Source organism: Oncorhynchus masou, chromosome 22 (genome assembly GCF_036934945.1).
Source record: "Oncorhynchus masou masou isolate Uvic2021 chromosome 22, UVic_Omas_1.1, whole genome shotgun sequence".
Taxonomy (NCBI): Eukaryota; Metazoa; Chordata; class Actinopteri; order Salmoniformes; family Salmonidae; genus Oncorhynchus; species Oncorhynchus masou.
Window position 1 is genome coordinate 27,730,500 of NC_088233.1, and position 27,832 is coordinate 27,758,331.

At 43.3% G+C, this 27,832-nt stretch overlaps 1 protein-coding gene across 1 annotated transcript in view; it reads left to right on the forward strand.

Moving 5' to 3' along the window:
- Positions 1-6,839: 6,839 nt before the first annotated feature.
- The window catches only part of LOC135509274 (WW domain-containing oxidoreductase), a 188,293-nt gene continuing 167,300 nt past the window's right edge, over positions 6,840-27,832 (forward strand). Inside the window, exons 1-4 of the mRNA XM_064929789.1 lie at positions 6,840-7,298; positions 7,464-7,528; positions 8,138-8,195; positions 12,116-12,285. Of these exons, the coding sequence (XP_064785861.1) occupies positions 7,192-7,298; positions 7,464-7,528; positions 8,138-8,195; positions 12,116-12,285 (400 nt within the window). The 5' untranslated portion in view covers positions 6,840-7,191. The remainder of the gene's footprint in view (positions 7,299-7,463; positions 7,529-8,137; positions 8,196-12,115; positions 12,286-27,832) is intronic.

The window sequence follows — 27,832 nt, forward strand, 5'->3', positions numbered from 1 at the left end:
TCACGTTTTTGTTATATCGTAATGAGGAAACATTCAAAATAAAAGTCGGCACTTCAAAATCTAATTTTATTTGTCACATACACATGGTGAGCAGATGTTAATGCGAGTGTAACGAAATGCTTGTAATAACCAACGAGTAATCTAACCTAACAATTTCACAACTACCTTATACACACAAGTGTAAAGGAATGAAGAATATGTACGTAAAAATATATGAATGAGTGATGTTACAGAACCGCATAGGCAAGATGCAGTAGATGGTATCGGGTGAAGTATATACATATGAGATGAGTAATGTATGGTATGTAAACATATAAAAGTGGCATTGTTTAAAGTGGCAAGTGATACATGTATTACATCAAGATGGCAAGATGCAGTAGATGGTATATAGTATAGTATCAAATCAAATCAAATTTTATTTGTCACATACACATGGTTAGCAGATGTTAATGCGAGTGTAGCGAAATGCTTGTGCTTCTAGTTCCGACAATGCAGTAATAACCAACAAGTAATCTAACTAACAATTCCTAAACTACTGTCTTATACACAGTGTAAGGGGATACAGAATATGTACATAAGGATATATGAATGAGTGATGGTACAGAGCAGCATAGGCAAGATACAGTAGATGGTATCGAGTACAGTATATACATATGAGATGAGTATGTAAACAAAGTGGCATAGTTAAAGTGGATAGTGATACATGTATTACATAAGGATGCAGTCGATAATTCCAAGAACACAGGATGAGATGTTACTATCCTTTGTGCAAGCACTTCCAAGAGTTAATGAACAGTGAGTGTGGTGAAATTTGGGGAGCGCATCGTCAGTAGTGTACCTTTGGTTCCTAGGGTGTTTTGGCCTTTCACACTATACACCCTCCCCAAAGGCGGCTAGCGACAGGGTGATCAATCCTACGCTTGCGTCCCATTCCCAATTAGTCATATGAGTGGCCTTGTTGTTGATAGCCAACATCCCATGGGACTATGCATGGCAGGGGCGTCCTCCTCCCTGAGTCAAGCATTGTTGACCGCATACCTCCTGGCCCTCTCACTTCGGGGCCCAGCTGGGGTCTTTCCTCTTCATCCAGAGCCACTGACTGCTGCCTTCTGCCGCCTCTGATACAGCTTTGATTGCCGAACGCTGGCTCTGGCCCTTAATTCCCAGGTCTCTAAGCAGTCTGGTTGTAGATGTTGCCACAAAACCTCCGCAGCCCACCTCCACTGGTCGGACTTCTGTGTTCCAGCCATGATGCCGTGCTTCGGCAGCTAGATCAGCATAGCGCAGATGTTTTCGCTCATAAGCCTCATCTACTGAGTTTTCCCAGGGTACTGTGAGCTCAATGATGAAGACCTTATTGAGTGAACGGGACCAGAGCACCATGTCAGGTCTTAGGGTGGTGGTTGCGATCTCCGGAGGAAACACAAGTTGCCGGCCAATGTCAGCTAGCATTTTCCAGTCGCGGGCCAAGCGCAGCTGGTCTCGCTCTAATGGTGTAGAGCCGCTCTTCGGTGGTTTAACCCCTTCGCGGACAAAGTTTAGTTTAGTTTTTAGTTTTTTTAGTACATATTTTCTTAACTCTATTTCTTGAACTGCATTGTTGGTTAAGGGCTTGTAAGTAAGCATTTCACGGTAAGGTCTAAACCTGTTGTATTCGGTGCATGTGACAAATAACATTTGATTTGATCAGCTACTCTTCCTGGCGTCCACATGAAACATGACAAAATACATAGTGCAGAACATTATTAGTCAAGGACTGAAATACATAAACTCAAAACGTCACACATAGCCTACATATTAGTATATACACACAATATCTAGGTCTAATGCATAGTACAATGCAAATTACAATACAATATATATAAAATGGCTGTGTCTCTTCACAATCCGCTTTGTACAGTAAGGTGTTCTTTTGTCTGTTTTTTTTTAACTGGTTTGATTGCTAGCTTGTGTTACCTGGGGTGGCAGAGAGTGTCATGTAGTCATGGCTCTATTTAATACTTTGCATTTCCCAGCCTCTGTTCTGAACCTGGGGACTGTGAAGAGACCTCGGGTTGCATGTCTTGTGTTGTACGATAATTGATTGAACTGTGTGTCAACTCCTTGAACAGACAGTTCAGTACCTTCAACACATCAATACCTCACACAAAGACCAATAATGATGCAGTGTCGTATCTTTGGCTCTGCTGGATTAAGTGATATGACATGCTATTTTATAAAATAATTTCTCTGTAATTAATATTACCTGATTAAGCAAATCAGGTAGATAATTAACTAGAAAGTCGGGTCACCACAAAATAATGTTTATAGAGCTGTTATCTTCCGAATAAGCTCTTAAAGTCCTGGTAATTGTCACGTTCTGACCTTTATTTCCTTTGTTTTGTCTTTATTTAGTATGGTCAGGGCGTGAGTTGGGGTGGGCAGTCTGTTTGTTTTTCTATGTTTGGTTTCTGTTTCGGCCTAGTATGGTTCTCAATCAGAGGCAGGTGTCGTTAGTTGTCTCTGATTGAGAATCATACTTAGGTAGCCTGGGTTTCACTGTTGGTTTGTGGGTGTTTGTTTCCGTGTGAGTGTTCGTCGCCACACGGTACTGTTTCAGTTTTTGTAGATTTCACGTTATCGTTTATTGTTTTTGTTCGAGTGTTCATTTGTCTTTATTAAAAACATTATGGACACTTACCAAGCTGCATCTTGGTCCGATCCTTACTCCTCTTCGTCTGAAGAGGAGATCTGCCGTTACAGAAACACCCACCAACCGAGGACCAAGCAGCGTGGTAACAGGCAGCAGCAGCAGCAGCAGGGGAGGCAGCGATATTTGGTGAAATGGGCTTGGGAGGAGATTTTGGACGGTTCCCTGGGGAATATCGCTGCCCCAAAGCAGAGCTGGAGGCAGCAAAAGCGGAGAGGCGGCAGTATGAGGAGGCAGCACGGCAGCGCGGCTGGAAGCCCAAGAGGCAGCCCTAAAAATGTATTGGGGGGGACACATGGGGAGTGTGGTGAAGCCAAGTAGGAGACCTGCGCCAACTTCCCGGGCAGGCACCGTGTTATGCGGTGGAGCACACAGTCTCCCCAGTAGTGTGCATAGCCCGGTGCCATTCCAGCTCCTCCTCATGTCGGCGTACATGGGACCAGCCTTAAGCATGGTGTCCCCGGTTCGCCAGCACAGCCCAGTACGAGCTATTCCACTTCGTCGCACTGGCCTGGCTACCGGGATGCCAGAGTCTCCTGTCCGTCCGGCGCTGCCAGAATCTCCTGTCCATTTGGGATCCATGGCTAGGGTTCCCAGTCGGAGGTCGGCGGCGAGGGTCGCCGCTCATAAGAGGCCACAGGGGCAGTTGAGGAGGCGGACAAAAATTGTGGTGAAGTGGGGTCCACGTCCCGCGCCAGAGCCGCCACCGCGGACAGACGTCTACCAAGACCCTCCCCTATAGGTTCAGGTTTTGCGGCCAGAGTCCGCACCTTTGGGGGGTGGATACTGTCACGTTCTGACCTTTATTTGCTTTGTTTTGTCTTTATTTAGTATGGTCAGGGCGTGAGTGGTCCGATCTTGGTCCGATCCTTACTCTTCTTCAGACGAAGAGGAGATCTGCCATTACAGTAATCTTTTACATCAATAGCAGTCAATATTTAGTTGTCACCTTGTTTAGTCTCATCTGAAAGTTGTAAATTCTTGCATATCTTTACGAACCCTGGCGAACCAGTTGAATCAGCAAAACAAAATTTGGTTAAAATATTTATTTACTAAATAATCACACAGAATACATTGATTACAAATGATGTCATAAAGAAAACATCCCTGGTGGACGGAACAGATACGACGGCTGGTTACACAAAGAGCAGGGGGGGTTTGAGTGAAAGAGCGGGAAGACTGAATAACAAAGGGAGAAGCTATGCTATCGTAAATACAGAATCTTATGCATTCTAAATAACCGCCCATTTGAAAAAGGAGTATGCAATAAATATTTACTCTGAGCTGCGCTTCGGCTGATGAGAGGCCGGGTTGTCCAGCGTGGATCTCTGGTCCTCTGAAGACTGTCTAGTGGTGAACTGGAGCGTGGTAGAATGGATACTCTGTCAGTCCTCTCCTAGCCCACGTTTAGTGACGACTGCTAACTCAACGGCTAGCAGGTATCACTTCTGGAGAATAAGAGTTCAAAGTTCATACCAAGTTGCCATACTTTTAAGCTCATGCTATATTCTGGCTGGTATAGTCGAAATTCATCCTTCCGGGGTGTAGGTCGTCACCTTCACGTTGAAATTCAATGCTAATTTCATTAGGTTCTCTAAGGTTGGCTTAGTTCTGTAGGTGGTCTTTGTCCTTTCAACGTGGGGACATCAAGTCCACACATCCTTGGAACAGCTTATTATCTGAGCCCTTTTAAACGTAGAACTGTCACCCTAACGTCCTCGGAACAGAAAGTTACATTTTCGTCAAGGGCCTTATATAGGAGGGGAGAGAAGGGCGTGTTTCATAGTTTATAACCAATGTCTGATCACATGGGCAGGGCCACTAAGTTGAGCATAGTTTACTCTATGATAAACCTTTCTCTCCTTAAGAAGCTAAATTACATTTAATCTTTTCACAAATAGTTTCATATTTAAACATTTAAATTGCACAACAATTCCATATGAACCTGATAACTATAATGTGTAGACTTTCCAAGATACAGTTTATGTCGTCCTATCATCATTAAGAATGTCTCAGACGCCAACTGATCATCTTTTGATCTTCCCAGACTCTCTATGTTTAGCAAAGGCTTTTCAAGAGAGAGGAAAGGGAGAAAGGTATTTATGGGGGGGTCATAAACCTCACCCACAGGACAAAGTCATGACAGCAGTCAATCTCTCCTCAACTTTGACCCAGGAAAGACTGACATACATGTTACTGACTCTTTCCCTCCGTGTACATCTAAGTGCGATACGTCCTGCTTTGTTCTGGACCAACTGCAATTTACCTATGTACTTCTTTGCGGCACATGACCACACAGCTAAACAGTAGTCCAGGTGCGACACAACTGGGGCCTGTAGGACCTATCTGGTCGACTGAGATGTCAAGAAGGCAGAGCAACGCCCTATCATGGACAGAACTCTTCCAATTTTAGCAACCATTGAGTCTATATGTTTTGACCGTGACAACTTGCTATCTAGGGTTACAATCAGCAGTTTAGTCTCCTCAACTTGCCCAATAGCCACATTATTCAATAATAGATCTTAACAAGGTTTTGTGTTGAGCGAGTGATTTGTTCCAAGAATTATGCTTTTAGTTTTTGAGATATTCAGCGCCAGCCTTTTTCTAGTTAACCATTCATAAACTGACTGGAGTTTTATGTTAAATATCTCAGTTATTTATTTTACTGTTGCAGCTGATGTGCATACTGTTAAGTCGTCAGCTTAAATAGACAAACAGGCTTTATTCAAGGTCAGTGGAATGTCATTTCTAAAAACTGAAAACAATAATGGCCCTAGCCGGCTGCCCTGCGGTACACCACAATCAACTGAATTTGCATGAGAGAGGCATTGGTTAATGAAAACCCTCTGTGTTCTATTAGATAGGTAACTGTCAATCCATAATAAAGCAGAGGATGCAAATCCATAACACCTAAGATTTTTCAAAAAAGGTTATGATCAATGACATCAAAAGCTACACTGAAGTCAAACAAAATAGCTCCCACAATCTTCGTACTATCAATTTCTTTCAACCAATCATCAGTCATTTGTGTCAGTGCTGAGCATGTTGAGTGCCCTTCCCTATAATCATGCTGAAAATGTGTTAATTTGTTTTCCGTAAAATAACTTTGTATTGTAACTTTGAACAAACAACATTTTTTCCAAAAGTTTGCTAAGCACTTGTAACAGGCTGATTGGTTGGCTGTTTGAACCATTAAAGGGTGCTCTGCTATTTTTGGGTAGTGGGATGACCTTTGCCTCCCTCCATGTCTGAGGACACACAGCATCTTTCTAGGCTTAAATTGAAGATGTGGCAAACAGGAGTCACAATGTATTCCGATACCAACCTCAGAAATTGACCATCCATGTTGTCGGTACCAGGTGGTTTGTCCCTATTCGATACATTTAAGTTTTGTAGACTCTATTCAGTAATTCCAATGTTATATATTTGCATTTTATTAAAAGTGTATTTCTTTACATATTTTTTTATTTAACTAGGCAAGTCAGAACAAATTCTTATTTCCAATGACGGCCTACACCGGCCAAACCCAGACCACGCTGGACCAATTGTGCGCTGCCCTATGGGACTCCCAATCACGGCCGAATGTGATGTAGCCTGGATTCGAACCAGGCACTGCAGTGACGTCTCAGTCGGGAGCCCTACATATAGCCTTCAATATACTAGTAGCTTTCAAAATACCAGTATTTGTGTAAACTTTCTAAAGAAATGCTGGTATAAATAATACAATATTAAAAATAAAAGTATTTCAAATGAACTATAATTGTTTTTAAAGGTGGTTGCAAAGCTGTGAAACACTGTTGTATTGTACTAAAGTGTAAAATCTAAAATCCCCAAATATATGTTTTGTAGGGGGACTCTTATTTTGAAGGGGAAAATCCGTAATCGCGCTACCAGTATAATATCAAGCTGCCATGAGAACGATAATCTGTTTCTGATGCCCACTCGCAATTGCTCATATGTCGGTGGTATCTGGATCATTGCAACGTCCCTACCGCATTGACATTGAGGTTTAAACTAGCTAAGGGGTTAGGGACGTCCCAAGGAACCCGAATAGCACGCTGAACCTCGCTAATATGCTAACGCGGTTCAGCCTCTCGAAACCCCTCCCATTCTCGTGCGCAGACGCAGTTTTGGATGAGTACATTTTGTCACTTTGTTACCCCTAAAATGTATGCTACACATGGTAATTTACGGTATGCATACATTATTCATTGTACAAATTATATTAGTGTTGCCATTTTTGTAACTGTAATGTTTCAGTATCTTATTTGAACTGAGGAACGGAATGACTTTACTCCTGCATTACTTCATTACCCAAACAACACTTCGCCGACATAAAACGCATCACCGTATTATTGCGGAAGTGCTGAGGCAGGATTATAACTATAGCTCAGTGGATTATAATCACAGAGTTTCTGATTTCGGTTTTCACAGCTCCGTCGCTTCTGCAAAATATAGATTGTCATTTTGCTATATCTCTGAATTCGAAAGAAACACGGGATATGGCAGCTTTAAAGTATGCTGGTATGGACGATACAGACAGCGAGGATGAGCTGCCCCCAGGATGGGAAGAGAGATCTACGAAGGATGGATGGGTTTACTATGCGAAGTAAGCGAAAATGAACTATTGCGCATTGAATGCTTCCCATAAACCAGTCCTTGAACATACAAGCATTTGGCTGTAACATCGATGCAATATTGCGCACAGAATAGAGCAGTGCTATCAGTAATTGCTAGCTAGTTTGATGGATTCTCTGTGTCTCTCTCTCCACAGTCATGAGGAAATGAAGACTCAGTGGGATCATCCCAAAACAGGGAAGAAGAGACGCTGTGCTGGAGGTTAGAGTTATTCTCCGAGCAGACCCCATTCTCTACTTTGTTCTTTCTCCCACCAACCCCTTACATCCCACCCCATTCAATTTCCCTGGCTACCCAAGCTCCTTGCTCCGCCAAACGCTACGCCCACGGACAGTAGTTTCCTCCCCGCAATGAGTCTGAATACCTTCCAGATGATTTCTTGAATGGAGATGAATTCTTGACCCGATGGGTTGGGCTAGATCCAGAACACACGTGCATAAAGTGGCGTATAGAAAATACGTTTTTGGCTTTGATACTATGATTGGTTAGTGATGAGGAATTCAGTTGGAGTCGTCAGGCAACCATTCAATATGCCTTTTTGCAAGTGTGTAATTGTCATTACTTATCCACATTGGACCCAATCTTGTGTGTATCATGACTCAGCAGATTTTTTCTTATGGCTCTGGGTGCACCTGAATGTTCATAGTGAGAGGTCAAAACACTGATACAAATACAATTCTGCTATTATATATGTCTCCATCAGTTAGGATGACATTCAGTAACAGACCATTCAGAGACAATGAGTTAATGGTATGAATCATGTTTCTGAATGACTTGAGGAGTCTAACTGGAGGATTTTCTTCCCCACAGATCTACCTTATGGATGGGAGCAGGAGATGGATGGCAAAGGACAAATCTTCTATGTGGAGTAAGTCTTCATTTCCTGATGTACTGAACCAGCAAGTTAAGGGGTGACAGTAAAGAAATCAAAACAGGAAGCACTTTATTTTACGGTACATCAATTTACCAGGCATTTCAAAAAGAATGACAAGGTATGGTAAATACACAGTAATGACATACTAATTACTCGTTTGTTTCTTAGGGCTTCAGTTAAATAAGCACCATATTCATATCAGTTACATGTTTTATTCAATACCAGGCAAATAGCAGTGGAAACTGTTCCGTAACATAAAGTGCTACCAAAAATGTATGGCGCCGGACGGGATGGCTGCCATTTTACTGGCTCCTAACCAATTGTGCTATTCTGTGTGTTTTTTTGCTTAGTTTGTAACTTTTTTGTACATAATACATCCACACTGAGCTAAAGGCTAGAGCTGCCACTTTCAAGGAGCTGGACACTAATCCGGATGCTTATAAGAAATACGCTTTGCCCTCCGACAAACCTTCAAAACAGGCAAAGTGTCAATACAGGACTAAGATTGAATCCTACTACATCGGTTCTGACGCTCTTTGGATGTGGCAGAGCTTGCAAACTATTACGGATTACAAAGGGAAACTCAGCCACTAGCTGCCCAGGGAAGAGAGACCACAATATGAGCTAAATGCCTTTTATGCTTGCTTCAAGGCAAGCAACACTCAACCATGCATGACAGCAACAGCTGTTTCGGACAACTGTGTGATCACGCTCTCCGTAGCCGATGTGAGTAAGACCTTTTAAACAGGTCAACATTCACAAAGCCGCAGGGCCAGACGGATTACCAGGACGTGTACTCAGAGCGTGCACTAACAAACTGGCAACCTCTCCCTGTCTGAGTCTGTAATAACTACATGTTTCAAGCAGACCACCATAGTCACTGTGCCCAAGAACGCCAAGGTAACCTGCCTAAATGATTACCGCCCCGTAGCACTCACGTCTGTAGCCATGAAAGCTTTAAAAGGCTAGTCGTTGGTCACATCAACAACATCATCCCAGAAACCCTGGACCCACTACAATTTGCATTCAGCCCCAACAGATCCACAGATGACACAATCTCTATTGCACTCCACACGGCCCTTTCTCACCTGGACAAAGGAACACCTACGTGAAAATGCTGTTTGTTGACTACAGCGTTCAACACCAGAGTGCCCTCAAAGCTCATCACTAAGCTCAGGACCCTGGGACTAAACACCTCTCTCTGCAACTGGATCCTGGACTTCCTGAAGGGCCGCCCCCAGGGTCCAGGGTCCGCCACGCTGATCCTCAACACGGGGGCACCACAGGGGTGCGTGCTTAGTCTCTCCCATACACCCTTTTCACCCACGACTGCTTGGCTAAGCACGACTCCAACACCTTCATTAAGTTAAGAGGACACAACAGTGGTATGCCTGATCACTGACAATGATCTGACAGCCTACAGGGAGGAGGTCAGAGAGGTGCCAGGATAACAACCTCTCCCTCAATTTGAGCAAGACAAAAGAGCTTATCGTGGACTGCAGGAAAAGGGCGGCTGAGCACGCCCCCATTCACATCGACAGGGCTGTAGTGGAGTGGGTCGAGAGCTTCAAGTTCCTTGGTGTCCACATCGTTAACAAACTATCATGGTCCGAACACTCCAAGACAAGACAGTCGTGAGGAGGGCATGACAAAGCCTATTCCCCCTCAGAAGGCTGAAAAGATTTGGCATGTGTCCTCAGATCCTCAAAAGGATTTATACAGCTGCACCATTGAGAGCATCCTGACTGGTTGCATCACCGCTTGGTATGGCAACGGCTTGGCATCCGACCGCAAGGCTCTATAGAGGGTAGTGCGTACGGCCCAGTACATCACTGGTGCCGAGCTTCCTGCCATTCAGGGCTTCTATACCAGGCGTTATCAGAGGAAGGCCCTACAAATTGTCAAAAACTCCAGCCACCCTAGTCATAGACTGTTCTCTCTGTTACCGCACTGCAAGCGGTACCAGAGCACCAAGTCTTGGTCCAAAAGACTCCTGAACAGCTTCTACCCCCAAGCCATAAGACTTCTGAACAGCTTCTACCCACAAGCCATAAGACAGCTGAATAGCTTCAACAATCCAAGCCATAAGACTGCTGAACAGCTTCTACCCTCCAAGCCATAAGACTGCTGAACAGCTTCTACCCTCCAAGCCATAAGACTGCTGAACAGCTTCTACCCCTAAGCCATAAGACTGCTGAACAGCTTCTACCCCCAAGCCATAAGACTGCTGAACAGCTTCTACCCTCTAAGCCATAAGACTGCTGAACAGCTTCTACCCTCTAAGCCATAAGACTGCTGAACAGCTTCTAACCCCAAGCCATAAGACTGCTGAACAGCTTCTACCCCTAAGCCATGAGACTGCTGAACAGCTTCTACCCCCAAGCCATAAGACTGCTGAACAGCTTCTACCCCTAAGCCATGAGACTGCTGAACAGCTTCTACCCCCAAGCCATGAGACTGCTGAACAGCTTCTACCCTCCAAGCCATAAGACTGCTGAACAGCTTCTACCCCTAAGCCATAAGACTGCTGAACAGCTTCTACCCCCAAGCCATAAGACTGCTGAACAGCTTCTACCCTCTAAGCCATAAGACTGCTGAACAGCTTCTACCCTCTAAGCCATAAGACTGCTGAACAGCTTCTAACCCCAAGCCATAAGACTGCTGAACAGCTTCTACCCCTAAGCCATGAGACTGCTGAACAGCTTCTACCCCCAAGCCATAAGACTGCTGAACAGCTTCTACCCCTAAGCCATGAGACTGCTGAACAGCTTCTACCCCCAAGCCATGAGACTGCTGAACAGCTTCTACCCCTAAGCCATAAGACTGCTGAACAGCTTCTACCCCTAAGCCATGAGACTGCTGAACAGCTTCTACCCCTAAGCCATGAGACTGCTGAACAGCTTCTACCCCCAAGCCATAAGACTGCTGAACAGCTTCTACCCCTAAGCCATGAGACTGCTGAACAGCTTCTACCCCTAAGCCATAAGACTGCTGAACAGCATCTACCCCTAAGCCATGAGACTGCTGAACAGCTTCTACCCCTAAGCCATGAGACTGCTGAACAGCTTCTACCCCCAAGCCATAAGACTGCTGAACAGCTTCTACCCCTAAGCCATGAGACTGCTGAACAGCTTCTACCCCTAAGCCATGAGACTGCTGAACAGCATCTACCCCTAAGCCATGAGACTGCTGAACAGCTTCTACCCCTAAGCCATAAGACTGCTGAACAGCTTCTACCCCTAAGCCATAAGACTGCTGAACAGCTTCTACCCCTAAGCCATAAGACTGCTGAACAGCATCTACCCCTAAGCCATGAGACTGCTGAACAGTTAATCAAATTGCGACCTGGACTATTTGCATTGACCCCATTTTTTTACTCTGCTGCTTCTTGCTGTTTATTATCTATGCATAGTCACCTTCCCCTACCTACATGGACATATTACATCAATTTCCTTGACTATCCTGTACCCCTGCACATTGACTCGGTACCGGTACCCCCTATACATAGCCTTGTTATTGTTATTTTTATTCATTACTTTAGTTTATTTGTTTTTTGCAAGTATTTTCTTACTTACTTAAAAGAAACCATGCATTGTTGGTTAAGGACTTGTAAGTAAGGTCTGTTGTATTCAGCGCATGTGACAAATACAATTTGATTTGATATCTCCCCACTGGTGTAAAGTAGACTCATGGCTGTGAGCAGCCTAACTATTCCCCACTGTCTGCCTGAGACTGTTCATGAGGCCTTGTTTTGGTAGAGAGGGACCTGTTGGAGCATCCGCACAACCACTTAGCTTAGTGTTGTCTTGTCTCATCTGAACTTGGGTATTTCATTTGGTAAAAAATACAACATACGATCTACTCCTTCACCCTTCTCTCTTTCTCTCCCTCTATCCCTGCCCCTTCACTAACAGTCACATTAACAAGAGGAAGACCTACTTTGACCCGCGACAGGCGTTCACGGTGGAGGACGTGCTGGTGAAGCCGAAGCGTTACGACGGGAACACTGCAGCTCTGGAGATCCTGCAGGGTCGTGACCTTTCAGACAGGGTGGTCCTCATCACCGGGGGAAACTCTGGCATCGGTGAGTTTTGGACTGTGTGTGTGTATGCACATGTGCCTGTGTAATTAACTTATTTATGCCTCAATATAGTTAAATGCACCTTCATTATTTCACCAGTAGGTGGGGGTGTTGTACCACAATCTTTTTTGCCCGGTCCTGACAGTGCTTCTCTGTCATCCCCCTCATTGTATGCCTCTAAAACCAGGCATTCATAAACATTATGAAATGTTACACTTAGACTGAACAAGTCATTCACTAATACCCAACATGATTGTATTGAAACGTCAGTAGCACTTTTCACTCATACCTGTATACGGGTTGAAAATGGCAGATAGTAATTGTAATTGTGTGATGGTGGGATGCAGGGTTGTGTTCCAAACAAAACAACTACAAGTGTTCTTGCTCTACTTCCTCAACGGCACAGCTAGGAGAGAGAAAAAAAACACCTTATAGTTGAAGACTCTTCTTTGAGTCATGAAGGTGCATGGAAATGACTTAGTAGCTGTGCACACTTTAGAGAGGTCTGTGACCACTTGGAGACACCGGTTAGTCCTCTCACTCAAACCCTTGTCATGTTTTTATCTTATGTTGCACCTACCCCACATTTTCCAGGAATAATCTTATGTTACTGAATGTATCCAGAGTATTTTTAGATTCTGTTATCAACAAATGCAGTGAAATGTACAGTAAATGTAATATACACATAAAAATCAACAGTGTAATGTTTGGATTCAGTCTTGTGTCAGGTGAACTGTTGTGTCCTCAACTTCGATCTAATCATTTCCCCATAATCTCCAAACCGTTTAATTGCTACCATGCTTTTGCATAAGCTTTTCTTCTGTAAGAAACATGTCAATTTAGGCCTAGCCGTACAGGCCAATTCCCACAAGTGTAAAGGGTTAACCAAGCTGAATTGGATGCCATTGTTAACTGTAATGAATGATGGCCATTTATGGTGAGAAAATGCATGGCTCACTGTATAATGGCCCTGGAAACAAATGTATTTCTCTGTGTAAATTAGCACAAGTAGCAGCCATTTATCCATAGTCACCGCTTCAGTTGCAGGGAGATAACGACAGCGCGAGGAAAATTAAACAAACATAAAATCGTTAATTGTCTTTGTATTCAAATCATTCCTCTCTCCTAAAGTTCTAGCTTTGTAAATGGAGTGAGTATATCACTAAAGATGGTTGTAGCACAGTGTTGTTGTTTTCAGATTTATAATGACTTCAGACCGCGACTGAACTCATGTGGTTGTAGACTATCTCAGCTTCTCACACTTAATTACTTGTTAGTATATATTACTTTGGGCCAGAGGTTCTGCAACACAGTCAGGTCTGTACCTGGTTATTCACAAGAAGGAACAAAACAACAAGGATAGCATACAGGGTAGAATAAAGGGTTAAGCTCTGGCTATCATGTTGAAGTCATTCGAGAGAAACAACTTTTGCCAGGTAAAAATGAACGAGTCCAATGCAAAAACACAGGCCTTCTGTCACTAAACATATTTAGTCAAATGGATAAAGCTGATGTAGCTTACTACCTGTAACAGTCCTCTTACCGAGACACTTTCCAGTGAGTGAGATGGTGTTTTGTATTCCTCCAAAAGAGGGCACAGAAGCTCTTTCAGGTGCAATGTGGCGACCTGAATAATACGCCGATCTTTACACTCATCAGTCCCTTTGTTTCTCTTAAAATACCGACTATCTAACGTATCAAAAACACACTTCGATATTTTAACAAAGTTTCGCTGTTGGTCTATTGATTCTGATTAACCATGGTGCATTGCACCCGGTCTGTAATTTATTTCCCCCTGTGATAGGGTTCTTGTTTTTCATTGAAAATGATCAGACACAATTATAAATGAAATAACCCATTGATATTATTACAAATATTGTCTAAATTGTAATGTTTGTATTGCAGTGTCAATGCCTAATGAACACATATTTACCTAACCTTTGTCCTCTACTTGTCTCCCAGTGTACTGAATATGAATTATCCTGCTAAAATAAACAGTATTCCAATAGTAATTGCCACCAGTAGCGAGCTCCCTTGACATCCTCATGGTCCACATGTGAAATGTGCTTATGCCAATTGACGAGACACAGTGGGAATTGAAATAGCACCAGTTGTGTTTCAATCTTAACGTCAAGGCTATTTTCATTTGTTCAACAGAATTGTTTTAACAGGAAATATGAGGACAATTATTTGTCACTATAGCTGGCTATTATTTATTGTGTTAATTTAGCTCTTAATGCATGGGGAATGTACATATATGAGGCCATTAAGGCATGAAATGTAATGCTGTCTGGTGTTGTTAACAGGCCTGAATAGGCTCTAGTAATGTTGCTGGAAGGCGATACAGGGATTTGGTGCGTCTCAGCTTACAACATTAGTCTTCTTTTCTCCCTCTCTCCTTTTTCATTTAAAAACCAGTAACAACTCCTGTTTTGCTGTAATGGAAATGAATGGTCGCTGTTAGCCGATCTCAGCTTCTCGCTCTTTCTCCTTCTCTCTCTCTCGCAATTCATTTAAAAGGGGCTTTATTGGCATGGGAAACATATGTTTAAACGTTTGTTTGTATACTGCTGCTACTCACTGTTTATTATCAATGCATAGTTACGTCACCCCTACCTACATGTACAAATGACCTCTAACTTGTACCCCTGCACACTGACTCGGTACCGGTACCCCCTGTATATAGCCTCGTTATTGTTATGTTATTGTGTAACTTTTTACATTTTTTACTTTAGTTTATTTGGTAAATATTTTCTTAACTCTTCTTGAACTGCACTGTTTGTTAAGGGCTTGTAAGTAAACATTTCACAGTCTACACTTGTTGTATTCGGTGCATGTGACAAATAAAGTTTGATTTGATTTACATTGTTTATTTCACTTGCTTTAGCAATCAACACGTGAGAATAAATTAATTTAACAATATCAACAAAAAACTCTTAGAAATTAACAATAAACTTTGCACTCAAAGGTTTAAAAAAAGATAGACATTTCAAGAGTTATATTATCAGCTATGTTTTAGCAATGTGCAAATACTGTCGTAGTACGAAATAGTGGTGGAAGATAAGTAAACAGATAAATAGTGGTAGTATTTACAATGTTTGTACTCCACTGGTTTCCCTTTTGTCATGGCAAATGGCCACATCTTGCTGCTGTTATGTGAAAATTGTGGCATTTCACCTAACACATATTGGAGTTTATCGATGTTTGACTTGTTTTAAAATTATTTGTGGGTCTGTGTGATCTGAGGGAAATATGTGTCTCTAATGTGGTCATACATTTAGCAGTCGGTTAGGAAGTGCAGCTCAGTTTCCACCTCATTTTGTGGACAGTGGACATATCCTATCTTCTCTTGAGAGCCAGGTCTGCCTATGGCGACTTTACTCAATAGCAAGGCTATTGTCTTAATGTTGGGTCAGTCATAGTGGTCAGGTATTCTGCCACTGTGCACTCTCTGTTTAGGGCCAGTCACAGTGGTCAGGTATTCTGCCACTGTGCACTCTCTGTTTAGGGCCAGTCACAGTGGTCAGGTATTCTGCCACTGTGCACTCTCTGTTTAGGGCCAGTCACAGTGGTCAGGTATTCTGCCACTGTGCACTCTCTGTTTAGGGCCAGTCACAGTGGTCAGGTATTCTGCCACTGTGCACTCTCTGTTTAGGGCCAGTCACAGTGGTCAGGTATTCTGCCACTGTGCACTCTCTGTTTAGGGCCAGTCACAGTGGTCAGGTATTCTGCCACTGTGCACTCTCTGTTTAGGGCCAGTCACAGTGGTCAGGTATTCTGCCACTGTGCACTCTCTGTTTAGGGCCAGTCACAGTGGTCAGGTATTCTGCCACTGTGCACTCTCTGTTTAGGGCCAGTCACAGTGGTCAGGTATTCTGCCACTGTGCACTCTCTGTTTAGGGCCAGTCACAGTGGTCAGGTATTCTGCCACTGTGCACTCTCTGTTTAGGGCCAGTCACAGTGGTCAGGTATTCTGCCACTGTGCACTCTCTGTTTAGGGCCAGTCACAGTGGTCAGGTATTCTGCCACTGTGCACTCTCTGTTTAGGGCCAGTCACAGTGGTCAGGTATTCTGCCACTGTGCACTCTCTGTTTAGGGCCAGATAGAATACCCATTTGCTCCGTTTTTTTGGTTGATTCTTTCCATCTGGCTGAGGGGACTCTTCTCTAGGTTACTCTCTCTGTAGGTAAGGGCTTTGTGGTGGAATGTCTGGGTAGCGCTTCCTCTGTGGTTGTAGAATTGAATAGCTCTTTTCTGGATGTTGATAACTAGCGGGTGTAGTCTTAATTCTACTCTGCATGCATTGTTGATGTTTTGCGTTGTACACAAAGTATATTCTTGTAGAATTCTGCATGCATCTCAATTGGGTGTTTGTCTCATATTGTGAATTCTTAATTGTTGAGTGGAACCCAGACCTCACAACCATTGGGGGCAATGGGTTCTATTTAAGTGATAATGCCCAAGAAGCCAGTGTTTGAAGGATATATTGGCATGGGTGTTGTTAGGCCCAATACTATAAGGACACAAGGCGAGACCCAAATGCAGACACAGGAGGCAGATGGTTGAGCTCCGATATTTATTCATCCAAAGGGGAGGCAAAAGAAAGGTTCGGGACAGGTGAGAGTTCATAAACCGGGTTAGAGTCCAAAACAGTACCAGACGAAGGGCAGTCTCGAGGTCAGGCCAGGCAGGGGTTCAGTAACCAGATCAGAGTCCAAACAGTATAAGGGGATAGGCAGGCTCGAAGACAGAACAGGCAGAGTGGTCAGGCAGGTGGGTTCGGAGTCAGGAAAGGCAAGGGTTGAAACCAGGAGGACTAGAACCAAAAGAGTTTGGGAAACAAATAGGAGCAAGGAAAACCGCTGGTTGACTTGGCAAACAAGACGAACTGGCACAGAGAGACAGGAAACAGGGATATATACACCGGGGATAATAAGTGACACCTGGAGGGGGTGGAGACCATCACAAGGAAGGTGTGACAAATATATCCTCTAAACACCAGCTTCTAGCACATTATCACTTTTATACAACGGGTTGCCAAAATAATGATTGACATATTTTCATTAAAAACATTTATTTTGATAAAAACAAAACTTTTTTTTTTGTTGTTGTTGAATTTTACCCCCCTTTCTCCCCAATTTCATGGTATCCAATTGTTAGTAGTTACTATCTTATCTCATCACTACGACTCCCGTACGGGCTCGGGAGAGACGAAGGTCGAAAGCCATGCGTCCCCTGAAGCACAACCCAACCAAGCCGCACTGCTTCTTAACACAGCGCGCATCCAACCCGGAAGCCAGCCGCACCAATGTGTCGGAGGAAACACTGTGCACCTGGCACCGGCCCGCCACAGGAGTCGCTAGTGTGCGATGAGACAAGGATATCCCTACCGGCCAAACCCTCCCTAACCCGGACGACGCTAGGCCAATTGTGCGTCTCCCCATGGACCTCCCAGTCGCGGCCGGCTGCGACAGAGCCTGGGCTCGAACCCAGAGTCTCTGGTGGCACAGCTAGCACTGCGGCCCTTATTTTGATAAATGTATTCATAATATTTCATCCTTCCACAAGATGTAGTCCTGACACAAATCTAGGTTTGCTAGAGACGCGACCCAGTCGTTCAACCTTTTTTATTCTGTATCTATTTATATCTAGATCTATTGATGTTCCATTGCCAGCCTGTATCTAGCCAACTACAGATAACTTACAGTCATGTCAAAAAGTGCAGCCAGAATAACAGCAAAGTAGCTCCATTTTCATTTGTTTAAACTGTTTTCTAGTGACATTTATTTGGATACATCCATAACAATGAGCTAATGAGGCGCGATTTCACCTGGCATAGAAAATGTGCTCACTCGTCAGGACACCGTTGTTCAGAGGAACTAGCCAACAACACAGCTACAGTAACACAATCACTTCAAACTGAAGCTGGAAAGACTGCAAATTAGCTGCGATGATATTTTTTTCAATTGACATTTTTTGTTGTATATATCCATAAAAATGATGCCAGCAGATTCATGATTTCGACTTGCTGAGAAATGCTGCCTGCCTGTCCGTCTCATCCCGACTTCCGACACGTTCATTACTATGGGACAGCAGGAGATCGAATTTGAATATTGAAACAATGTTGAAAATGTCGGAGAGACCGACATCAAGGTTTATACAAATCTCCGCTGTTGAAAACTAAATGTTAGTCTTAAAGAAATGTGAGATAATGTCTAGGTACTTTTATAGTGGAGATCAACTTTATAAATTGCCTGGCTGGGCTGATGAGACTGTGGATTGCACAGTCAGATGGAACAGAGTAAATAGGCATTTTAACGTCATAGATTTAGCAGGTGGTAACTTGTGGAATAGACACTGGCTCGAATGCAGTTTTAACCAATCAGCATTCAGGATTAGACCCACCAGTTGTATAAAACTGATTGAAGTATTGCTTTGCCGGATCCTATTTGGGATGTCGAGTTTTATGTTCCTTTTGATGGCATAGAAGGCCCTTCTTGCCTTGTCTCTTAGATTGCTCACAGCCTTGTGGAATTTACCTGTTGTGTTGATGTTTAGGCTGAGGTAGGTATAATTATTTGTGTGCTCTAGGGCAACGGTGTCTAGATAGAGCTTTTGTCATGGCAACTGAACTGTTTTAGGAACACCATTCATTTTGTCTTACTGAGATTCACCGTCTGGGCCCAAGTCTGACAGAATCTTTGCAGAAGATCTAGTTGCTTCTGTAGGCCCTCATTGGCTCCTCTTTCATTCTCTCTTTCTTTCTCTCTTTTGCTCTGTCTCTTTCTGTCGGTCTCTCTCTCTCTCTCTCACTTTCTGTCTCTTCCCTCTGTCTCTCTCAATTAAATTATATTCAAAGGGCTTTATTGGCATGGGAAACATATAACATTGTCAAAGCAAGTGAAATAGAAAAACAAAAATTCCAAAAGAATAAAGAAATGTGTCTATATACAGTGTTGTAACAATGTTCAAATAGTTAAAGTACAAAAGGGAAAATAAATAAATAAATAAATATATACATATATATATATATGCCATTTTCTTGTGGCAACAGGTAACAAATATTGCTGCTGTGATGGCACACTGTGGTATTTCACCCAGTAGATATGGGAGTTTATCAAAATTGGATTTGTTTTTTTCAAATTCGGCCTGTGTAATCTGAGGGAAATATGTGTCTCTAATATGGTCATACATTTGGCAGGAGGTTAGGAAGCTCAGTTTCCACATTTTGTGGAATCTCTCTCTCCTCTCTCTCTCTCTCTCTTGCTGTCTGTGTAAAGGTAGTCTCCTCTAGTCCTCAGGTCCACCTGTATGTGTGTACCATTGATCCTGTAGGGAACTGTAATCCTGCCTCAGGCCTCTCATCCAAACCCATTAACAGCTCCTGTTCTAGCCTCCCTCCATTCTTTCATTCATTCATTCAACTAACTAACGCTACACGGTTACTGTACATTTACTGGCCAAGGGTCCACTGTACTGTTTGTCCTTAAAGGGCTACCATCACTGAGTGCAGCAAAGGACAACTTATTTAACTTAATTAGAATATTGTTAGCAATACTCATAGTGGTACTGCATGGTCCAGGGGAGGCGTGTGTTCAGTCGGTTAACTTGAGAGCCCGTCAGTATCGTTGTATTTGTAGTTCTTCATGACACTAAACCTGCTAGCAGTCAACACTTTGTCCTCTGCATGTTCACACCCGTGAACATGTCCTGTTTCAGCTATTCTCATCCAATCTCTACACAGTGAAAGGTTTTGTTTCTGCCATATCTTCAATCGGGAGGATAGGATGTGAATGAGGCAAAGCTTGTATTTGTACTAAATATCTACATCCATATACAGTGTTACATGTGTACACTAGACACTCTATAGAACCCGTGTGTGTTCAGGTGAGGGGTGTTGGTCTCTGTGGTGTCTTGTTATTAACTTGATAATATGACGTATGATGAGTTATGGTTAGTTATGCTCCTAGCAACCCTCTGTCTCAGTACAGCAGGACTAGATGGAGAGACAACTACCCATTCATATCCATCATGACCGGCTCCACAAATAAGACTTCTGTTAAAGGATTCTTCCATTCTTATTTTAATCAAATCAAATTAATTTGATTAATACATTTTTTATCAAGTTGATTTCAAGAACATTTAATTTCACTGTCACAACATAGATTTTTGTGTGCATGATTTGTGGTTTTGGTTTGGTAAATTTCAAGATTTTACAGAGGACATTTTTAGATTGCTGGTTTACAGGTTACTCTAGCTCAGAGTTGTTTCTCTAAACATGCAGAGAATTGTACCTAAACAGCTTTCCCCAGTCCAGCAAGAGAACAAGTCCATTAGAGTGTCTAGTTTGAGAAACAGACACCTCACAAGTCCTCAACTGGCAGCTTCATTAAATAGTACCTGCAGAACACCAGTCTCAATATCAACAGTGAAGAGGCGACTCCGGGATGCTGGCCTTCTAGGCAGTGTTTCTCTGTCCAGTGTCTGTTCTTTTGCCCATCTTAATCTTTTATTTTTATTGGCCAGTCTGAGATATGTCTTTATCTTTGCAACTCTGCCTAGAAGGCCATCATCCTGGAGTCGCCGCTTCACTATTGACATTGAGACTGGTGTTTTGTGGGTACTATTTAATGAAGCTGCCAGTTGAGGACTTGAGGCGTCTGTTTCTCAAACTAGACACTAATGTACTTGTCCTCTTGCTCAGTTGTGCACCGGGGCCTCCCACTCCTCTTTCTATTCTGGTTAGAGACAGTTTGCACCGTTCTGTGAAGGGAGTAGTACACAGCGTTGTATGAGATCTTCTGTTTCTTGGTAATTGCTCCCATGGAATAGCCTTCATTTCTCAGAACAAGAATAGACTGATGAGTTTCAGAAGAAAGTTCTTTGTTTCCAGCCGTTTTGAACCTGTAATCAAACCCATAAATGCTGATGCTCCAGATACTCAACTAGTCTAAAGAAGGCCAGTTTTATTGCTTCTTTTATCAGGACAACAGTTTTCAGCTGTGCTAACATAATTGCAAAAGGGTTTTCTAATGATCAATTAGCCTTTTAAAATGATACACTTGAATTAGCTAACACAACGTGCCATTGGAACACAGGAGTGATGGTTGCTGATAATGGGCCTCTGTACACCTATGTAGATATATAAAAACCAGCCGTTTCCAGCTACAATAGTCATTGACAACATTAACAATGTCTACACTGTATTTATGTTCAATTTGATGTTATTTAATGGACTAGAAATGTGATTTTCTTTCAAAAACAAGGACATTTTTAAGTGACCCCATTTCTAAGTGATCAACCTATCTCTAAAAATCATTCCCTTGGCGTTTTAGGTATTTGAATGTTATTTGTTATTCATGAAAGAGTGTTATTGTTTGGTTTTTGTGTTGATCCCTGTGTTGTGTTGTGTGGATTATGAGCTAGGCCTGCTCTCTCCTCTCTCTGGAAGGACAGCTCACTAAACTGATGCAGCCAGTCGCAGAGAAAGAGAGAGAGAGAGAGAGGGAGGGAGTGGACAGGAGGGAGGCTCAGTGTGCAGGTTAAGCCCATAGCCAGGCTTTGTGAGTGAGCATTAGATTGAGGGAGATTTGTTAAGCATAACTGCCATTAAATTGGCAGCAAAGCCCTGGTATTTACTGCACCACTGCTGTTTGTGAATAAGGAGCCCTTAAAGAGCGGCCCAGCCATGTGTTAAGCCCACCGCCTGGTACGGCGGGGATTCATTATTCATGCTTGGACTGACTGGGAGGAAGTAGAGGATAACAAGATGCAACAGACATGTGTGTGTCTCTGTATACACTGTATGTGTGCAAATATGCTTGAGTGTGTATTATTACTGTGGGACAATCTCTTGTGTAAAGTACCCTGTCCCAATCTCTTGTGTACAGTACCCTGTCCCAATCTCTTGTGTAAAGTCCCCTGTCCCAATCTCTTGTGTAAAGTCCCCTGTCCCAATCTCTTGTGTAAAGTCCCCTGTCCCAATCTCTTGTGTAAAGTCCCCTGTCCCAATCTCTTGTGTAAAGTCCCGTGTCTCATTGGACTTGGCTGGTGTTATTATAAATGAGGAAATGGAAGGGTTTTACAACTGGCATTGCATGTCCTCTCTGAGGAAGACGTTTATTGTCTACGTAATGAGAACCAGTTATGGTTGGTTAGTCAAATTATTCAACTTTATTAACCTTGGATCAAATTCACCTTGCAGTCCCAAACTGTTGTAACATGCAAGTGAATTGTGTTGTAGGCCAAGAGGGTTCGATAATGATTACAGCTGTAATATAATTTAACTGGTATGGTTAGAGAGAGAGGATGGAATACATATGTGCTTAAAGCCCTCTGGATTCAAATGAAAGGTGACTGGGTTATTGTGTGTAGTGAAGTAGTTTATGGAACCATCAGGTTTACAGTGTGGGGATGACGAGGAGATGAAGCTACGTAGGGGGGGGTTTGATGACAGTGATGAAAATAGCCCTCCGTTGTGTGTGTGTGAGAGAGCAGTGTGGAGCATGAGATAGGGGACAGGAGGATTGTGCGGGCCAGGTGGGAGGTTAAGAGGGGTCAGACCAGGGCTAATAGAACCACTTCAGGCCTCTCAGGTGGACCGACTTACACCTGGGCTGTAATTACAAACCATACATCCCACTTTTGGGGTGACGCCACCTCCCTGGAACTAATGGAAGGGCTGCAGTTGGAATGGAGGAGAATTAGAGCGCTCCTCATTGCAGGCGTGGAGTCCGGTCTTTTGGGGCTTAAAATACTCTAGAGTAGGAACAGTTGTATTCATCGTTGAGACGCACAGGAGGTACTGCAGTAAGAATAGTTAGGAATTGGGGAGAGCTGAGTGTTAGAGCAGGTGGAAGTTCTCTATAGAGCGAGAGAATGAGTGTAAACCTTTTTAGTTAACACTGTTAGTGGGGTGGTGTTAGGGTGTGAATAATTATGTTGTACAGTTTTGATTTGGTAGAGAGAAAGAGAAGGAGCATGAGATATTTGGGGGCAAGAGAAAGTGAGGTTATTTACCAGAAGATACCGACCCTACCGTTACGCTTGTTTACACGGCGCTGGGGTCGGAACACAATCATGGTTACATTAATACACCGGAGCCGGCCGAGATATGGGTTGGAAAATTCACCTCAATGCAGGGATGGGAGATGCCACTGTTTTCCTAACTTCAACTTTATCCACACTGCTCGGTCGAGAAGCTTGAAATACTGCTTGTTTTGGGTATACAGTGCCTTGCGAAAGTATTCGGCCCCCTTGAACTTTGCGACCTTTTGCCACATTTCAGGCTTCAAACATAAAGATATAAAACTGTATTTTTTTGTGAAGAATCAACAACAAGTGGGACACAATCATGAAGTGGAGCGACATTTATTGGATATTTCAAACTTTTAAAACTTTTATTACTGTTCATATTTAAACAAGGTATCTAACTACACACACTAGAATGGTGAGTGTATCTCTCAAGCCACGCATGTTTGGATACCGGGTGCGTGTGAGCGCCGTACAGGGAAGATGAACAGGCGCAACCAACCAACGGACGGGTTGGGGGTGGGGGGGGTGAACTTGATGACAACTTGCAGGCAGTGAATTCCGAACAACAATGACGAAGAATGTATACAAAAAAATGATTTTGGCGTCCTTTGGAGACTGGAAGGGGAAAGGGGCATGTGCATGTGACTGCCACTAGTCTAAGGGCCGGGGATGGGTTTCTACTAAGCTAACGTATGGAATTGTTTTAAGATACCAAGGATCATTTAACTATTTGATTTGGAATTTTAGATATGAAAATACATACACCGCTCCAAAAAATAAAGGGAACACTTAAACAACACAATGTAACTCCAAGTCAATCACACTTCTGTGAAATCAAACTGTCCACTTAGGAAGCAACACTGATTGACAATAAATTTCACATGCTGTTGTGCAAATGGAATAGACAACAGGTGGAAATTATAGGCAATTAGCAAGACACCCCCAATAAAGGAGTGGTTCTGCAGGTGGTGACCACAGACCACTTCTCAGTTCCTATGCTTCCTGGCTGATGTTTTGGTCACTTTTGAATGCTGGCGGTGCTTTCACTCTAGTGGTAGCATGAGATGGAATCTACAACCCACACAAGTGGCTCAGGTAGTGCAGCTCATCCAGGATGGAACATCAATGCGAGCTGTGGCAAGAAGGTTTGCTGTGTCTGTCAGCGTAGTGTCCAGAGCATGGAGGCACTACCAGGAGACAGGCCAGTACATCAGGAGATGTGGAGGAGGCCGTAGGAGGACAACAACCCAGCAGCAGGACCGCTACCTCCGCCTTTGTGCAAGGAGGAGCAGGAGGAGCACTGCCAGAGCCCTGCAAAATGACCTCCAGCAGGCCACAAATGTGCATGTGTCTGCTCAAACGGTCAGAAACAGACTCCATGAGGGTGGTATGAGGGCCCGACGTCCACAGGTGGGGGTTGTGCTTACAGCCCAACACCGTGCAGGATGTTTGGCATTTGCCAGAGAACACCAAGATTGGCAAATTCGCCACTGGCGCCCTGTGCTCTTCACAGATGAAAGCAGGTTCACACTGAGCACATGTGACAGACGTGACAGAGGCTGGAGACGCTGTGGAGAACGTTCTGCTGCCTGCAACATCCTCCAGCATGACCGGTTTGGCGGTGGGTCAGTCATGGTGTGGGGTGGCATTTCTTTGGGGGGCCGCACAGCCTTCCATGTGCTCGCTAGAGGTAGCCTGACTGCCATTAGGTACCGAGATGAGATCCTCAGACCCCTTGTGAAATCATATGCTGGTGCGGTTGGCCCTGTCTTCCTCCTAATGCAAGACAATGCTAGACCTCATGTGGCTGGAGTGTGTCAGCAGTTCCTGCAAGAGGAAGGCATTGATGCTAAGGACTGGCCCGCCCGTTCCCCACACCTGAATCCAATTGAGCACATCTGGGACATCATGTCTCGCTCCATCCACCAACGCCACGTTGCACCACAGACTGTCCAGGAGTTGGCGGATGCTTTAGTCCAGGTCTGGGAGGAGATCCCTCAGGAGACCATCCGCCACCTCATCAGGAGCATGCCCAGGCGTTGTAGGGAGGTCATACAGGCACGTGGAGGCCACACACACTACTGAGCCTCATATTGACTTGTTTTAAGGACATTACATCAAAGTTGGATCAGCCTGTAGTGTGCTTTTTCACTTTAATTTTGAGTGTGACTCCAAATCCAGACCTCCATGGGTTGATAAATTTGATTTCCATTGATCATTTTTGTGTGATTTTGTTGTCAGCACATTCAACTAGGTAAAGAAAAAAGCATTTAATAAGAATATTTCATTCATTCAGATATAGTATGTGTTATTTTAGTGTTCCCTTAATTGTTTTGAGCAGTGTATATATTTGATGAAACATTGAATTTGGCCTTAATGCTATTAGCCCATAGAAACGCATTTAATAACAGATTCATACATGGAAAAACAGTCAAAATGTTATCAAAAGGAAGTATGTTTTGAAGTGTCTGTTCTGTATGTGAGAGAGAGAAGAAAGCTCAATAATTTTTATAATATTTTATCATGGAATTACCTTTTTAACGTGGAAATGCCATATTGACTTCCATTCATTTTTCAGCCCGGTACCTTCAGGTGAGTCTAGTGACACTTGTGGGGGTCATAGAGAAAAACATTGTTCGTAAGTCTCATCTTTCCATCGAGGGTCATATAATCGTATAGCCCAAACTGTTCGGACGCTACCAATATTTTCGTGAGAAGACCGATTTTCCGGATGTCTCCTGGCCTGACAAATACTGATGTAGCTCGGCCACCTTCCACCGCCGACAGATACAGTGGATTTATTTTTTTATTTAACTAGGCAAGTCAGTTAAGAACAAGAGCATGAGAAGACCTCAAGCTGAGAAAATATTATTTTTGTATCTATTTTTTTATGCCCAGATCATGAGGTCCCCTGATGGTGTGAGGCAATCGCCTCTTCTGCCTAATGGTAAATAGACCAGTGCCTCCGACTTCAGTGCAGCTCAGTGTAAACAAGAATAACGGTAGGGTCTGAATCTTCTGGCAAGGGAGGTTATCTGTTCGCCAAATAAACATGTTTACCATTGTCAGTTTTAATGATCTGATTTTAGTTCTGTTTGCCCAAATTAACACAGTTCATTGTAGTAAAATGCTTTTCCATTTGCCAAATAAACAGGTTTATTGGTAATGATCTCATTAGGCTGAGCCAATACACCTGTGTATGGAGGAAATACGGAGAGGGGCGTTGGGCCTCGCAGGACAAACAGAGCGTTAAATCACACTCATTATTGGGGATATCAGGGTGGCCAGGATCCTAATGTACCATGCAGAGCATCCATCCACTGCTTTATAGAGATGTTTCTCTGATTGTACAATAATACAGTGTTTTACTTATGGATGCTACGGACCTTCAAAGTGATGAAGATTCTCCATTGAAAATGCTTTTTAATCCTGAAGTAGTCTTAATCTGGGTCCAGGAAACCAGCCCTAAGAGTGTGGTGTGTCTTTCCCTAGTCTAAACGCTTACTGTTGAGTAGGCCTCTCATTATCCCTGAGTAGAACATACCCCAGCCTGACCTCCTGTCATGTTCTACAGTCTGAGTGCCACGCTAAATAACCTCCCCCTGTTGTTCACCTGACCAGGAACTAATCTCCACACCACCTCCGTACAGGAAACACAGGCTTGAGGGTGGGGAGTCTTTGTAAACCAACGGCACTCTCGTTATTTCACAATTAATGCCAAGCCCTTGTTATTTGTCATGAAGAAAACACGTCTCTGTCACCCATGTTGTTGTTGTAATATTCTAATTTGTCCTCCATTATGGAAAACACTGGTGTCGATTAATTTCACTTTCATGCTTGGTACACACAACAAGTGAGTGTGGGGTGGCATTGTTTACCCAGCTGCCAGTGTTCTTGTCCAATTTAGACAGGATGGAATAATCATTGATTGAAGCTGTAGCAGGCATGTCTAACCTCCTGTTCTGACTGCTGTTTATTCTTTGTAAATATGAGTAGAACCTTGGGTTTGTTGCTGTCTGGTTCATTGTATAATGTAGGGTAAATCAGATGTTTTGTTTGAGAAACATTCCCATTTGACATATTAGTATTTGAACTGGTAAGGGGTATTTGAACAACTATAAAACTAGTCGGAGAGGGCGAGAAAAAGTTTGTGTCAAGGCTCTGTGATACTTGGTATGTAAGATTATGCCTGTTCAAACACCATTTTAAAAAGTGTTTATTTATAATTTTCTCACAGTCAAAGTGCAACACTTTCTCTTCTTTCATTTTGTTATTATGTTTGTGTCCTTTTCCTGCGATGGGACGCGTGGCAGCGCATTTTCCATTACACCTAATAAGTGTCATATGATTGAATTCCATGCTTCAGTTGTCATCGAGACCTTCCAATCCCACTCCAATTTACAGTTTTAATAGATATTACTCTTTAACACTCCACTCACAATTAGGCCTCCTAGTTCTCCATTTAATGAAAATCAGATTAAGACCTAATCTAATTACTGGTTGGTTTTAATCCACG